Source organism: Triplophysa dalaica, chromosome 8 (assembly GCF_015846415.1).
Source record: "Triplophysa dalaica isolate WHDGS20190420 chromosome 8, ASM1584641v1, whole genome shotgun sequence".
Taxonomy (NCBI): Eukaryota; Metazoa; Chordata; class Actinopteri; order Cypriniformes; family Nemacheilidae; genus Triplophysa; species Triplophysa dalaica.
Window position 1 is genome coordinate 12,386,495 of NC_079549.1, and position 13,646 is coordinate 12,400,140.

The following is a 13,646-nucleotide window of genomic DNA, read 5'->3' on the forward strand; positions in this document are numbered from 1 at the left end:
CCCATTGTATCATTGCACAAACATTTTATATTTAACAATAAATTACTTGTGTTGGTCATAAACGTATTATTTATGTCGTACATATGAAAGGTCATAACAAAAGATGATGCAAAAGCAAAGATATTAAGGAAACATGCAAGGGGATGCAGCCAAGACAAGGAATTACTACGATAAAATATACTACAGCTTCATCACCCTCCCACCTATTAAAGCCCGCCCAACAAGCTATTTCTCATTGGCTAACCGTGAAGCCTATGCTTACTGTCTATTTGCTACATTTCCTGCCAGTATCTTGTCGTCACCCCAGGAGACGTGAGACAGATCCGTAGGAGGTTTACTATAGGTTGAAAAGGCAGTGTGTGTTACAATGAGGAAAAGGGAGACGCGATTAAAATGAATGTGTAAATAAAGTCAAGCCGATTTCGTGCAGACATGAGGTATACTACATACGCGTTTTTCGGCTTTGCTCTTGGGGTTTTGCTCGTGGGGTTGCGGGAACTGTTGTTTGGTTTCGAGGAGAACCGATGTAGCATGACATACATGTTCGAGTACCCAGAATACCGAGTGAGTATAACGCAACCGAAATAGTCTATAAAATGACTGTTGTTTTCTATATGTTCAGCATTAGTAAAATACAAAACGTCGTATAACTAGGATAATATCACAAGTTCACAGTTCAGCTGCAGGCCACACAATCAGTATTTCCTCACGCCTATCATTCTACCTGTTGTTTTGGCAACAGCAAACATTTCTGGTTCTAAGCATCGCTCAACATATTTGTATTCACGTCTTTGTGTATCACTGATGTAAATTCAAACGCTTCATACTTTTGTCCCATATTTCCAAAAATCATTCATCTTGTATATCATATCAGGCTAAACTATTTATTAGCGAGCATGGCAGGTCACACATTACGTTAAATCTCCCAGTAAGACCGAAGATTCTTCACGATAAGTCATGCACCATCTGTTAAAATAAAACATGGATGTATTTATTTGTTCATTTTCTAACCACGCGTTTTGCGCCTGACTACTCACGTTTGTTTCTGTGCGCTCACGTCCGCAGCGCGTGCAGCTCCCGCGGAGGGTCGCGCGCCAGTATCCATCATACGGGCTCTATCTGTATGGAGAGGGCGCGTATGCACAGGAGACCAAAGGACTCAAACTCACGGGCGCTCCTGTGCTTTTTCTGCCCGGCAATGCAGGAAGCTACAAGCAAGGTGAGATGGGACTGTTTTCTCAATGGTCTGTCTCAGGCTCCTGTGTAATCTACAAGTCTGAATATTGCGCACGATTTTTGACATCAGTGTATTATTCATGATACATTTGGCCAGACAGCTTACTTTAAGGAATTGTTCCACAAAAACGGTCCCCATATTTACATTTTAGGGAGAACTGTTCCTTTAAATGTAGGGTTTCTGTAATATGCATTCACACTCAAAGCACGATTTTGGTGCCAAATGTGTGCTGTGTTCTTATATTCATAATCAGGGAATTAGTAACTGAGACCTCCAACAACGACACATAAAAAATAGATAAGTTTGTTTCTGCAATCTGTCAACTTTATTAAGATCTATCGTGTTTCTTTTTTGGGTGAATCTTTTGACAGAATTGCAATGTAATATACATAACTAAGTCTTCCGATGTGTATGATGACCTAACATAATGTTTAGCTTTTGTCACCTTACCGCTGGTCCCCTTACGTTGTTATGTTGACAAACTGCTCTACAGAGCACGAATCGAAAATACGCGTTCTTCTTTGGCAAAGAAGCGAAAACATGACTAGATCTTAGTCCTGTGTCAGCCACCATAGTGCTTCCAAAGGGAGGGTTGGAGTGAGCCGTTGGTTGCTATTCGCAACCTCACCACTAGATGCCTATAAATGTCATACACTGGACCTTTAATCCACTGATTTGATCAGCTCTAACCAATAGTGAGACAGAATAAGTTGTATTTGGCATAAGTTGTTATACTCTCTGTTGCAGCTCGATCTCTCGGTTCAGTGGCATTAAGGAAAGCTGAGGACCTGGACAGACAGATCCAAATGAACGTCTTTACCATTGATTTTAATGAGGAGCTAGTGGCTCTGTACGGGGGCAGCCTGCGGAGACAGACTCACTTTCTTCACGAGTGCATCAAAGCTGTCTTGCGCCTTTACAAGGTCAGAGGTGAAAAGGTCATGGGAGTCTTGCTTTCTTTTTTGTCTGTTTTTCTGTCTAACTCTCAAGGCCACATTTTGCAGTTGTGCACACTTACGTGAATTTTTTTTTTACCTAAAGAGTCTACTTAGATCTCGAATATCGACAGTCCGTCTTTGGTGGTTATGTTTTTTTATGCTTGTTGGTCTCATTGCAGGACCAGCCTGACCCCCCAACAAGCGTTGTTTTGGTGGGTCACTCTATGGGTGGAGTGGTGGCAAGAGCATTGTTCACCCTGCCACGCTTCAACCCACATCTGGTTGGTCTCATTATCACCCAGGCCTCCCCGCACCAGGCACCTGTGCTGTCTTTGGACCCTTATATACTGCGTAAGCAAATGTGTTAACACCTTCAGATAAATGTGCGTGAGATTTTTTTTTTAAACCAACAAAAAGTTTTAGTGAATTAAAATTGTTTGTGTGTGTGTTTGGTAGAGTTTTATACTACAGTCAGTAAGCGCTGGGCAACAGATGCTGAAAATTTTCGGAATGTAACTGTTCTCTCTGTGGGTGGAGGTCATCGGGACTACCAGGTGCGCTCAGGTTTGACTGCGCTGTCCTGTCCCATTGATGACCTCAATAAAATGTCTATAGTGGTAAGTCTACTCACCCTATCTAAAATGTTTCTTTATAAAACTCCTCAAGGGTTAATATCTTTCAGCTGATGTGGTTTATTTTTGCATATGTCGTAGGTAACTGCAGTTCCTAGGACTTGGGTTTCTACAGATCATCTCTCCATTGTTTGGTAGTTTTTTGTCACAGTCAGTTATTAATTTGTAAGCTTCTAAACTATTTGGTGTTGTAATAGCAAACAATTTAGTGCTTTGTCATGGTTGTGATTTATTTTTTGTGACACAGTATCTTAGTTTTATATTTGTTGTTTATTTTGTTTTTAAAGGTGCAAGGAGCTGGTTCTGGCCACAGTCAGGTCATTTTTTGACCTTATTGAACCTGAAACAGGCCAGGTGAGTTCTGTCCTACTACCATTTAAAGTATTGAGCCATTTGTTTGTTGCTGACGGATGTTGCTCATCAGTTCACAGATGATCCAGAGAAGCGAATGTCCGTGCTAAACTATCACTTCTTCAGACATCCAGTACAGCAGCCTGGCGAAAGACAACATGACCCTGTCACTTTCTCAGGTTTGTGCTCTTGTATATTTATGAAATCTCTCTATATTCATCTCTCCTGCATAGCTTACATATAAAATCTGTCTCTTTTCATCCAAAATTCATCCATAGCTCCTCCCGAGGCATGGATGGAGGTCAACACGCTCCGTCTGTTCTATAGTGCTCCCAAGGTGAATATCTGTTTTAGGTCAATTCATTCGGACAGCATCACATTCACTGTATGCTGGTGTAAATCACCCAACCCACCTCAATCTTGTCCACAGGAAGCTGAAGTCAAGTACTTCCTGTTCGCTCTCTCCAGTCGAAGGAAAGCCTACAGTCATTTCCACTGCCGCAGTAATAATATGGTGAGAGAGACCCACTGGATTACGCATTCCTATAGGCTAGGCGTTTAAAAAGTTATGTTGGCATTTCATATAAGCATTTTACATGTTTTTAGAGGGCTAAATCATGACTTTTTTCATTATGCGAACACATGTTGTTTTCCTCATCATTTATGCTCCTTGTGAAATGTCTTAGCATTTTACACAGGTGTCTGTGTTTGTGTCTTCAATAGGAAATGTCTAGTTGGCTGTATGGCTGCACTCAGATCAGTGGTTCTGTTTGGTGAGTCTTTGACTGAAAATCAATTCCTTCACAAGTGTTTGAGACTGTCAGCATTTATGATTAGGAGAATTTAAGTTGGTGTGCACATTGGCTTGGAGCAGTGAACTGGATGGTTGCTGGTTCAAGTGTCATAAAAAAACAAGTAATGACATGTAAATCTGTAGGAATGTGTAGCAATTATAATAATAATATTTTAGAGATTTTTTAAAAGAGTTTGTTTGGTCTGTCCTCAAAGTGTGCAGGCAGTAGATCTGTCATCTGGGACAGAACTTCTTCCAGCCTATAAGGTCAATCCACAAACATCCACTATATATTTATATAGATTTTTCTAGTACATATTACGATTCTACAATGTTATATTGTAATAAGTGTTTAAAAAATAATACAAATATTTTCGGTTGTTGTTTTTCTAGGCTGTTACAGCTAAGATCAGTGAGCTCTCTCATGTGTCCCATCTCATCATTGATGCATCTAACCCTGGTGGAGAGCAGGTTAGTAACTCCAAAAAGGGTTTTACCATACTAGATATAAAACCTTTGAAGTTATGTTGTAAGACATATGCTGTTAATATAATATGATGAATATTAAAGGAGTAGTTCACTTTCAAAATTAAAATTGTCATCATTTACAGGCCCTTTTGTCATATCAAACATTTATGACTTTCTTCTGCAGAACCCAAAGGAAGATATGTTGAAAAATGTTGGTAACAAGTTAGCACAGCCCCCCATCCACTTCCACTGTAACCATAGTGGGATGTTAACAACATTCTTTAAAAAATCTTCTTTTTGAAATGACACGATGTTGAGTAAATGATGTCATGATTTTCATTTTGAAGGTGAACTACTCCTTTAATGTTGTATCAATATTACTGTTGATCTCATAATCGGATGACTTCATAAGTGCTCTTCAGCTTTGTTATTGTCTTTCTTCCTGTAGTTTACGGTGGAGTGTGAGCTTCAGAGAGAGGAGAGCTTTTCTGTCACCGTGCAGATGCCTCATGTCCTGTCCTTTGGTGAGCCCTTTAACTTGTATTTAATCATTAATACGTCAGTAATGATCCTTCAGTTACTAAATTGTTAATGTAAATGCATGGTTCATGTGATGTTTTATTTTCAGTGATGATGGTGTAGACGTATAAATACAATTTAGCAAACGTTTTCTCTCACTTCAGTGGCGCAGCATCCACCAAACTTTGCAATTCAACCTCTGTTTGAACATGATGCTGGAAACATTGAGGTCATGGGTTCGATTTCCAGGGTTAACTTTTGTAGATGAATGATTGAGTATAAATCTGTCTTTTTGCAGGTTTGACTGTCAGTGACATTAGCATTAACTCATCCGGGCTGCTCCATACACTGCAGTTACAAGACTTTCACCAGGTAAACACTCACAACAGGCATTTTGGTCTGTATTAACTTCTGTTTTGTTTTTATTTTCGATTTGTTTTATATTTTTGATATTCACAATATTTAGCTTTCAAGTTCATTTGAAGGTACAAAACAAATCCTCTAATACACATTACAGGGTCTGTTTGGTTGCTATACCGTCCCACTGTAAACTTTTGTTGCTTACTCTTGTCTAGAATTTAAGATTTGCAAAACCTCAGATGGATAAATAAATTACCTTAACTTTGTTTTTGCAGGTTTATCAGGCGTTCAGAATCACAGTCGTGAGTGACTGCAAGTCTACTAAAGGTAACCGGTGTATCAGTATAGTGATTCGTCATTGAGTTTAGCATAGTGATTCATGACTCAGTAAAGCAAAGTGATTCATGACTCAGTTCAGCATAGTGATATGAAAGTCTGTTTGTAAATGATTTTGTTTTACAGACAGACTACCCAGCGTGTACAGACTGAGTGTGCCTTGGTTTCGTGAAGACTCCTTTACCACAGCAAGGTAGACGGAGACATTCTTTATATACTTGTTTATTCCTAATTTCTTACAAGTTATAATGAGCTTTTGTCGTTCTGCATTGAAGTATTCCATCAGTAAGTGAGATATATGGCATGCTTCACACCAGCCGCCCAGACAACACCTCCAGTGCCCTTCTGCAGCTCCACACTGCCCCAAACTGCCAGTATAAGGTAGTTCACACATGTCCCTTGTTTAGACCAGCAGCTCTCAAATGGATTTGATTCTGGACCCAGATTTTACATTGGATAGCAAATGGTGAACCAACACAATACTAGAATTGTTTGCAATGCTAAACAACAATTTCAAACTGAACAAAATTGAAATTATAACACTAGAGTAAACAATAAATCAAAATGAATGTACATAACATGGACTAAATAAAAAAGCCATCAGTTGGGAACCACTGGTTCAGACAGTTTTAGTGCATGAATATCATAGATTAGCAGTAGTCATTAGTCATCAGCTAGTTTATCACTTAAACTGTGTTGTTTCTCTGCAGGTGTCTTTTCGGACTTCCGTTCCCAAAGTGCTTGGGCAGGTGAACTTGTATTGTGTGATATTACCATAATTATTATCATAAATTTGTCATATGTTTTGAATCTGTGGGCATTCCTAATATTTAAAAGGAATTGTTGCTTATTAGATCCTGCGTTTCTGTGGCCCGACGCTGCCTGTCTATACAGCCGTAGTGCTTCTTCTGATGATCAGGGCTCAACTGAGCTCTGTGAAAAAGTCAGGACGTCCTGTTGGAATGCAAGAGGCGATGAGTAAATCCTTACAGCTGCACACACTGGAACTGCCTGTCCTGCTACTGATGCTGTTGCTCAGGTGAGTTTCTCTACAGTGCTGCTTTACTTTGTGTGAATGTTGTTGCTCTATCGCTGCATTAGGACTGTCTTAGATCACAAGAACACACATCTGATCATGCAATATGTTGGCAATACAAAATGAATTTAATTTGTTATTTAATCCATTTATAGTAGTTCAACGGTCATGTATTTGTTTTTATTCCGTCCCCCTCTCACACAGGCAGAGCTGGTTTCGGGATATCTGGTTCTCTTTGGGTCTCCCAGGGGTGGATAGTCTTCCATTAAACCCTACTTGGGACTTATCTCAAGATGTAAAACCATCTGAACAGGAATGGCCACGTCTGGTGTCCCCACTGCTCTGTGTGCTAGGTGCAGCTATTGCATTCTGGGGCAGCACAATCCTTAGAGTTTTTGTCCGTTTTCTGTCCTTTGTGCTTGCTCCAATGCACAGGTAAAAATAACAGCTTTATATTATGATGGGCATGATTTTTATATATTTATGCGTTATATTTGTTAAAAAAAACATATATTATATAATTTTGCTAGTGAGGATGGCAAGTGTCTTCGTGTGTGACTTGTGTTGTCACGTTACTGTTTTACGACAGACCTTTAGTGTCACGAGACTGTGGCACCATTCGTCTTCGAACTCAGATTCTCCTGATGGTGTGTTTGAGTGCATTGGGTGGTGTCACCTGTGGTGCTCTGGCTCTTATGATCTCCACTCTCCTCCACTTTTACAGGGTGAGCGAACATATCATCGTTATATTCATGCCTGCTCTATATCTTGTTGTGTTAGAAAGAGAAATAATGAGATGGATGGTTTTAATCTTGGGTTTTCTGTACAGGTTCTTAGATTACAGATGGCAGAGAGATCACTGAGTCATGTATTGAATCTGGTAAAAAAAAAATCTTTACAGCTCCAGTTTCACTTTAACGTGTTAAATTGATAGACTTTCTAATTATAGTAGCTCACAATCTGTACTGTCTTGTGTTTTGTTCCGCTTTAATCAGGCGCCCCAGAAGGTTTCTCAAAACTCTGAAAATGGGTTTCACAGCAATGATTGTCAGAGTAAAGGCAAAGAATGTAACGGCACACCTTTGCTGTCAGAATCACTGCTACAAGATGTGAGAGATGATCTGGAGCTCCACCTTAGCCTGTCCACACTGCTTACCCTTCCCATGATGCTCTGCGCACCTTCCCTTATCCACTGGAATCGCAATCTCAGGTAATAAACTGGTCTTCAAGGCTTTGTTTGAGGTGCATGTTAGGTTCACTGAAATCTCTTGTACATTTTATGATAAAGTTTGAGTTGTGTTGTTGTTTGTCATGTCTATGTATCATCAGATATTGTGTTCATCTGGATCCTGACCCCTGCTGGCCTCACACGCTGCCCTTGCTCTTGAGCTCTGTACTGCTCATCAACTATAACACACATACACTCCTCCACAGGTTTGTGTGCATTTTTGTCTTACTAAAGCTGAATGATGTCAGATGCACACAGTGTATGAGGTTTTTATTTTCAATGAAAGTTAGTAAATCGTTGCCGTCCTTTCAAAACCTCAGATGTCCAAGTTTGCAGTTTTTCAGGAAATGGAAAAAGCACTTTACATCAGACGGTGACTGATAATAACAATTTATGGCAAAACAGAAAAATCACGAATACAAGCTTTCTGAGGGACAGCAGCAAAATGTACCCAAATATTACTTACCAGGTCTTAAATTCGGTTATAAGGTTTTAGGAAGGAAATTAAGATTTTAAAACATGTAAACTTTTAAACTGCATGTACATGTTTATTTACACGTTATTGTTATTATTACAGCAGGTTGATGCTGAATCTGACGACACGTCTGCTGTTGCCTCTGTGTGTGGGCATGCTGGCTTTCTGTCCCCTGCATATTTATCGGGTCACTCACTTCCTGTCTTCAGCTTTGACCCTTTTGGTCTCTTCTTGTTATTTTTGACCTCCTCACAAACCTTAGATTAAAACCAGACCAAGGATTCGTGAAACTCCAGACAGCCTTAGAACCTTGTGTGCATTCAGTGGGGTCACACGGGTGACATCACTGGACCAGCAAATCTCAAGTCATGTGATTTGTTGTGACCAGCCCTTCTGGAGTCATGTGATTTGTTGTGTGTTGTCATTTGTGGCTTCTCAACAGGGTATTTCCTTTTTAAATCCCGTATGTTCGTATTAATGAACAATGTTGTTCATTAGGCTAATTTCCCAGACAAAATTAAGACTAGTCCTGAATTTTGAGAACAGCGTTCAGTGATAGTTGTTTTTAGATTAAGATTAGATTTAATACATGTATGGGAAATTAGCGTCTGTATGTGTTTAATGGGTTTGGAGGGGTTGAACTAAATCCATCAGATTTAGTTGTAATGCCACAAGTCAACATGAGACTAATAATCCCGGTTTACTTTACTCGCACAGATTCCTGGTGCGTCTTTCAACAGTGTCTGTTATTTTGAATGTCCATTGAGTTTAAGGAGTGAAGTTGTCCTACACAATTGACTGTAAACTCACATTCAGAAAGTTCACAATTCAAAAAATGCTAATCTTTAATGTTGTTACTGAGGAATATTCAGAAATTACGTCACATTAGAAAAGTAGAAGGGGTTGTGATTTCTGTTCCATGTTGACTTTGTTGTAGGGATGTCAAACAATTAAACGCAACCAGAATAAAAGTTTGTGCTAACATATTATGTTTGTTTACTGTGCAAATTCATAAACCCAACCTATTTACATGTATTCATTTATATTTACCAATAATTTAAATGAAAAATAAATGTTTATTCACTTTTATATTTTATAAATGCAAAAATAATATGCTCAGTACACAGAGATATATTATTATAAACATAATCTTTTATTCTGGATGCGATAAATCGTGATTAATCGTTTGACAGCCCTACTTTTTAGCTAATAAAAACAGCTTTAAATGTTCATTCAGCTTGTGCATTTGTCTGGCTACATCTCTCTACCTGTTTTTTCAATCGGTCAATTCTGCCTTAAACTATTTTATTTACTATTCGTGTTTAATTTTATTGTATTTTTCAGTGGAGATGTACCTCTCTGACCGATCAGTTCCTATACTAACCCCCCTGTTGCACATTTAGTCAAAACCAAGTATGACAGCTAACCACCAACATAACATACCGTCTGGAGATGTTATATGTTTTGTATGTGGATTGACAAGCAATATAATTTTTATATCCACATCATTTTAGACAATAATTGATGTTAAAACATCACATTGTCTCGCAACATAAGGCGAGGTATTACAATCACTGCCACAATCTCGGTTGCCACAACTCTACTTGCTGTTTGTATTCCTGCTTCCTCATCCGATCTGCTCAATACTTTAGAGCTGATCCAATGTAATTTGTCATCGTGTGGAATGGAGGAATGGTGCCTTTCTTGTTATATGCACCTGCATCTCTGATACCATTTCAAAAAGCTTCTTGTCATCCTAGCAATCCGGTATGTCTATTACGTTTGGCTATATCCTACTCTCACAGGCTTTTTTTTCACCAAAACAGGCTTGTCATCTTCACGGTGAGTGTACTTCAGTAAGTGTCTCTGTGGGTTTTTAAGATTTTTGCGAATGAGAAATGACTGGTCAGGTGTTGTGATTGCTGGGGTCTTGCTTGGCCTCATTCTCAATTTGAGCGTTTTGTGGCAAAATGTGCTGCTTTTTTCTTCTCGTAATGATTATGATTGTTTTCATTGATGTTCACTGTGATGTGCCACAATATTTTGAGGCCGGGATCTGATTATGTCGGCTGATCCAGGATCAGGTCCTGGTCGTGATTTCTTTCAAACTGAAGTGAAACTGATTCAACAGCAGCTCTTTATCCCTCCCATTGACGGCAATGTTTGTACTGATGACTCTATCTTTTGAATAGAGATGTCTCTACAGTGAGTGATAATATTTGTTGATAGAAGTTGGACACTTGCAGTGACATTACAAGAATACAGTTTTTTTATAGAGGTGGATTTGAAGACTGGAAACAACATGTATGCTGTTATATATAGCTTGTTTCGCTTAACTAGAAAGGAAGCAGATGTAAAACCGAACACCTCAATTCAGCTGTAACCGGCCATCTGGAAAAAATATATATAATTGGGGGAACAAAAGCCTGTGTATACCACAGTCGTATTGTGTATTTGGGAATCAAATACAATATTTCTGTTTGTATTTGGGTGTAGCTTGTGACAGGCCTCAATTTAGCTGTGAGTTTTATAGGATGCATCTCACTGCCTCATAAACCTAAATGCTGTTGTTCTTTAAGATTGTTCAGTCAAAACAATAGCGCTGTTCACTGTTATATTTTGTAAAACAAATCTAAAGAAATGTATAAAACAAATGAATAAACTTAACATTAATTTTGTATTTGTTAATATTAGTACATGCATTAACTAACATTTACTAACAATGACCAATGTAGGGTTTTCAGAATGAATTAACGGTTATTAGTGTTATTGCCCATATCATAATTAATGTTAGTTCATGATGCATTAACTAATTGTAGCAGTTTTGACTTTAAAAATGAATTGGTAAATTATGAAATTAACATGAACTAAGATTAATAAATAATCTGAAAGTAGTGTTCATTAGTTCATGTTAGCTAATGCTTTTATTTGTTTACAAATACAACCTTACTGTAAAGTGTTACCAATGTATTATAAATATCTACAGCCACGAAAAATTAGAGATCATTCCAAATTTTCATTTCAAATAGTTTACACTGTAAAATAATTAGCTGTATGTATTTTATTTGCTGCCGATAATTTACTGTAGATGTATATAAATGTCAGTAAGTTGAATAAATGTATATCTACAGTAAGTTACTGGCAACTAGTTTAGAGTTTAGATTTTGGTTAGTTTTTTGTTGTGGCCAGTCGAGTCCAGTGTCTGTTGAATTTTAACTAAATCGAACCTCATGAACTATATAAAGTCATCCAACAGCAATGTGAAAGACTGACAGTATGAAAACACACATGAAAACTGTGATGGTTATAAATCGTTTTGCTAATTGCAAATACTACAGTTTTATTGCTTAAAAGTGAATATGAACTTGTTTTCTTTGCAGCTTTTAAGGGTCTGAAAAATACATAACATAATTTCTGCTATTTCGACCTGTTTCTAATTTTTTTAAATAGAAACAATATTTTCACAAAAAAAAAACATTTTAGCTAAAGTAAATTCAGAAAAACTGTAAATAATTTTGAAATGATCTCTTAATTTTTCCACAGCTGTGTATTGTAAAGAGGTAACATGTTTAATGAGTATATAAAAGATCTTATGGTTGTAGGGTTATAGTAAGAGTTATTTGTATTGCAAGACGGATTTTATCAGTAAATGGCCTAATTAAACTCTTTTGCAGTGTCGTAATGTTTTCATGGTTACAGATGTTTACTTGGAGATGTAATTGATACAAGTTGATAAAAGTGCTGTTTTGCTTGGTGCTTTTATAATGATCATATTTTAAGTGTGGGTACAGTAAATACCAAAACTGTATAAACTTATTTTGTAATGACTTTGTGTTGAACACGGTCTAAAAACACATATGTATATTAGTACTTTGATTGGCCTTCAGGCTAAATGAACATAAGTGGCTGGGAAAAGTGCTTCTGTGATTGGTTGTGATCAACGTTGTCTTAATGTGGTTGTGAGGACAGCTCATATTCCAGAAATAAGCAGCATATGTCATTATTAGTGTCAGAGGTGTTGTGCACTTGTTTTGTAATTAAAATGTGCAGGATAACAATGTAATTGCCTATTTGAAATTACAAAGTGAACACTCAGGTTTGTAAAGTGTTGTAAAACCAGTGGCTTTCAGTGTTTATATACATGACCATTTACACTAATGTTATTTTATTCAAAAATATGTGCAGTTTTTGTGCACTTATGCTGTCCCAATAAATTGTTTACTGGGAGTTTCTCGTTTCTTAATATCTCAAGAGTGTTTTTATGTCTATACATTTTTGGTTTCAGAATTTGAAATGTGTGAACGTAAACTCTGATTATGAACTAATTATGAACGATATACATTTTTCAAAATATCTTTGTGTTCCACAAAAGAAAGAGTCGTATACAGATTTAAACGGCATGAGGATGAGTAAATAACCATTTTGTTAACACTTTACTATAGGGACCAATTCAAACTATTAACAAGTTGCTTATTGGGATATTGGCTGTTTATTTGTACTTATAAAACACACTCTGTATGTCTACATTCCTACATCCCTAATTCTACCCAATGCCAAAACCTAAAAACTATTATACTAACTATTAATAAGCACCAAATTTGGAGTTTGAGGGAAGAGGCTTAGGTTTGTTTATAGGGAGAATTGGATTTTAAAATAAAGTGTGACCCAATTTTTTCAGTTGTGGGTGAACTGTCTGTTTGATTACCATAAAACAAATTGTGCCATAAGATTTAAATAACAATAAGTTACAGTGGTTTACTATATATCATACAATCTTTCCTGACATTTCCTGAAAAAGGTTTAACCTTGTATACGTTGAAAATATTGATATAGTTTTGTCATGCATAACACCACTGTGGATTTATAGTGTTTACTTGTTTATCCAGCAGAAAATACTTGTTTAGACACCAACTTTCACAAAAGTATTATATTTTAAAACTACAAAACCACAACCACAGTGAGGTAAATAATTATTTGATCCCCTGCCGATTTCGTAAGTTTGCCTGCTTACAAAGAAATGAAGGGTCATTTTTATGGTAGGTTTATTTTAACTGATAGAGAAAAAATCAGGGTAAAAATGTTATATAAAGGGTATAAATTGATTTGCATTTCAGTCAGTGAAATACGTATTTGATCCCCTACCAACTAGCAAGAATTCTGGCTCCACAGATTGGTTATGTGCCTATATGGACCACATATTAGTCCTCAAGGTTGGACTATTGCAGTGCTCTCCTTGCTAGTCTTCCAGCAAAGGTAATCAAACCACTTCAGCT

The 13,646-nt window shown here is 37.4% G+C and overlaps 1 protein-coding gene across 1 annotated transcript; it reads left to right on the forward strand.

Moving 5' to 3' along the window:
• Positions 1-111: 111 nt before the first annotated feature.
• Positions 112-12,616, forward strand: pgap1 (post-GPI attachment to proteins inositol deacylase 1). The gene is made up of 26 exons (XM_056755893.1): positions 112-564; positions 1,066-1,219; positions 1,985-2,160; positions 2,355-2,526; positions 2,632-2,792; positions 2,889-2,941; positions 3,095-3,161; positions 3,232-3,337; positions 3,437-3,495; positions 3,589-3,672; positions 3,882-3,931; positions 4,167-4,218; positions 4,345-4,422; positions 4,868-4,943; positions 5,237-5,310; positions 5,574-5,625; positions 5,761-5,827; positions 5,910-6,015; positions 6,345-6,383; positions 6,489-6,673; positions 6,875-7,105; positions 7,260-7,395; positions 7,500-7,550; positions 7,666-7,880; positions 8,000-8,104; positions 8,476-12,616. The coding sequence occupies exons 1-26, from the start codon at positions 433-435 to the stop codon at positions 8,615-8,617; spliced, it is 2,823 nt and encodes a 940-aa protein (XP_056611871.1). The 5' UTR covers positions 112-432; the 3' UTR covers positions 8,618-12,616.
• Positions 12,617-13,646: the final 1,030 nt, after the last annotated feature.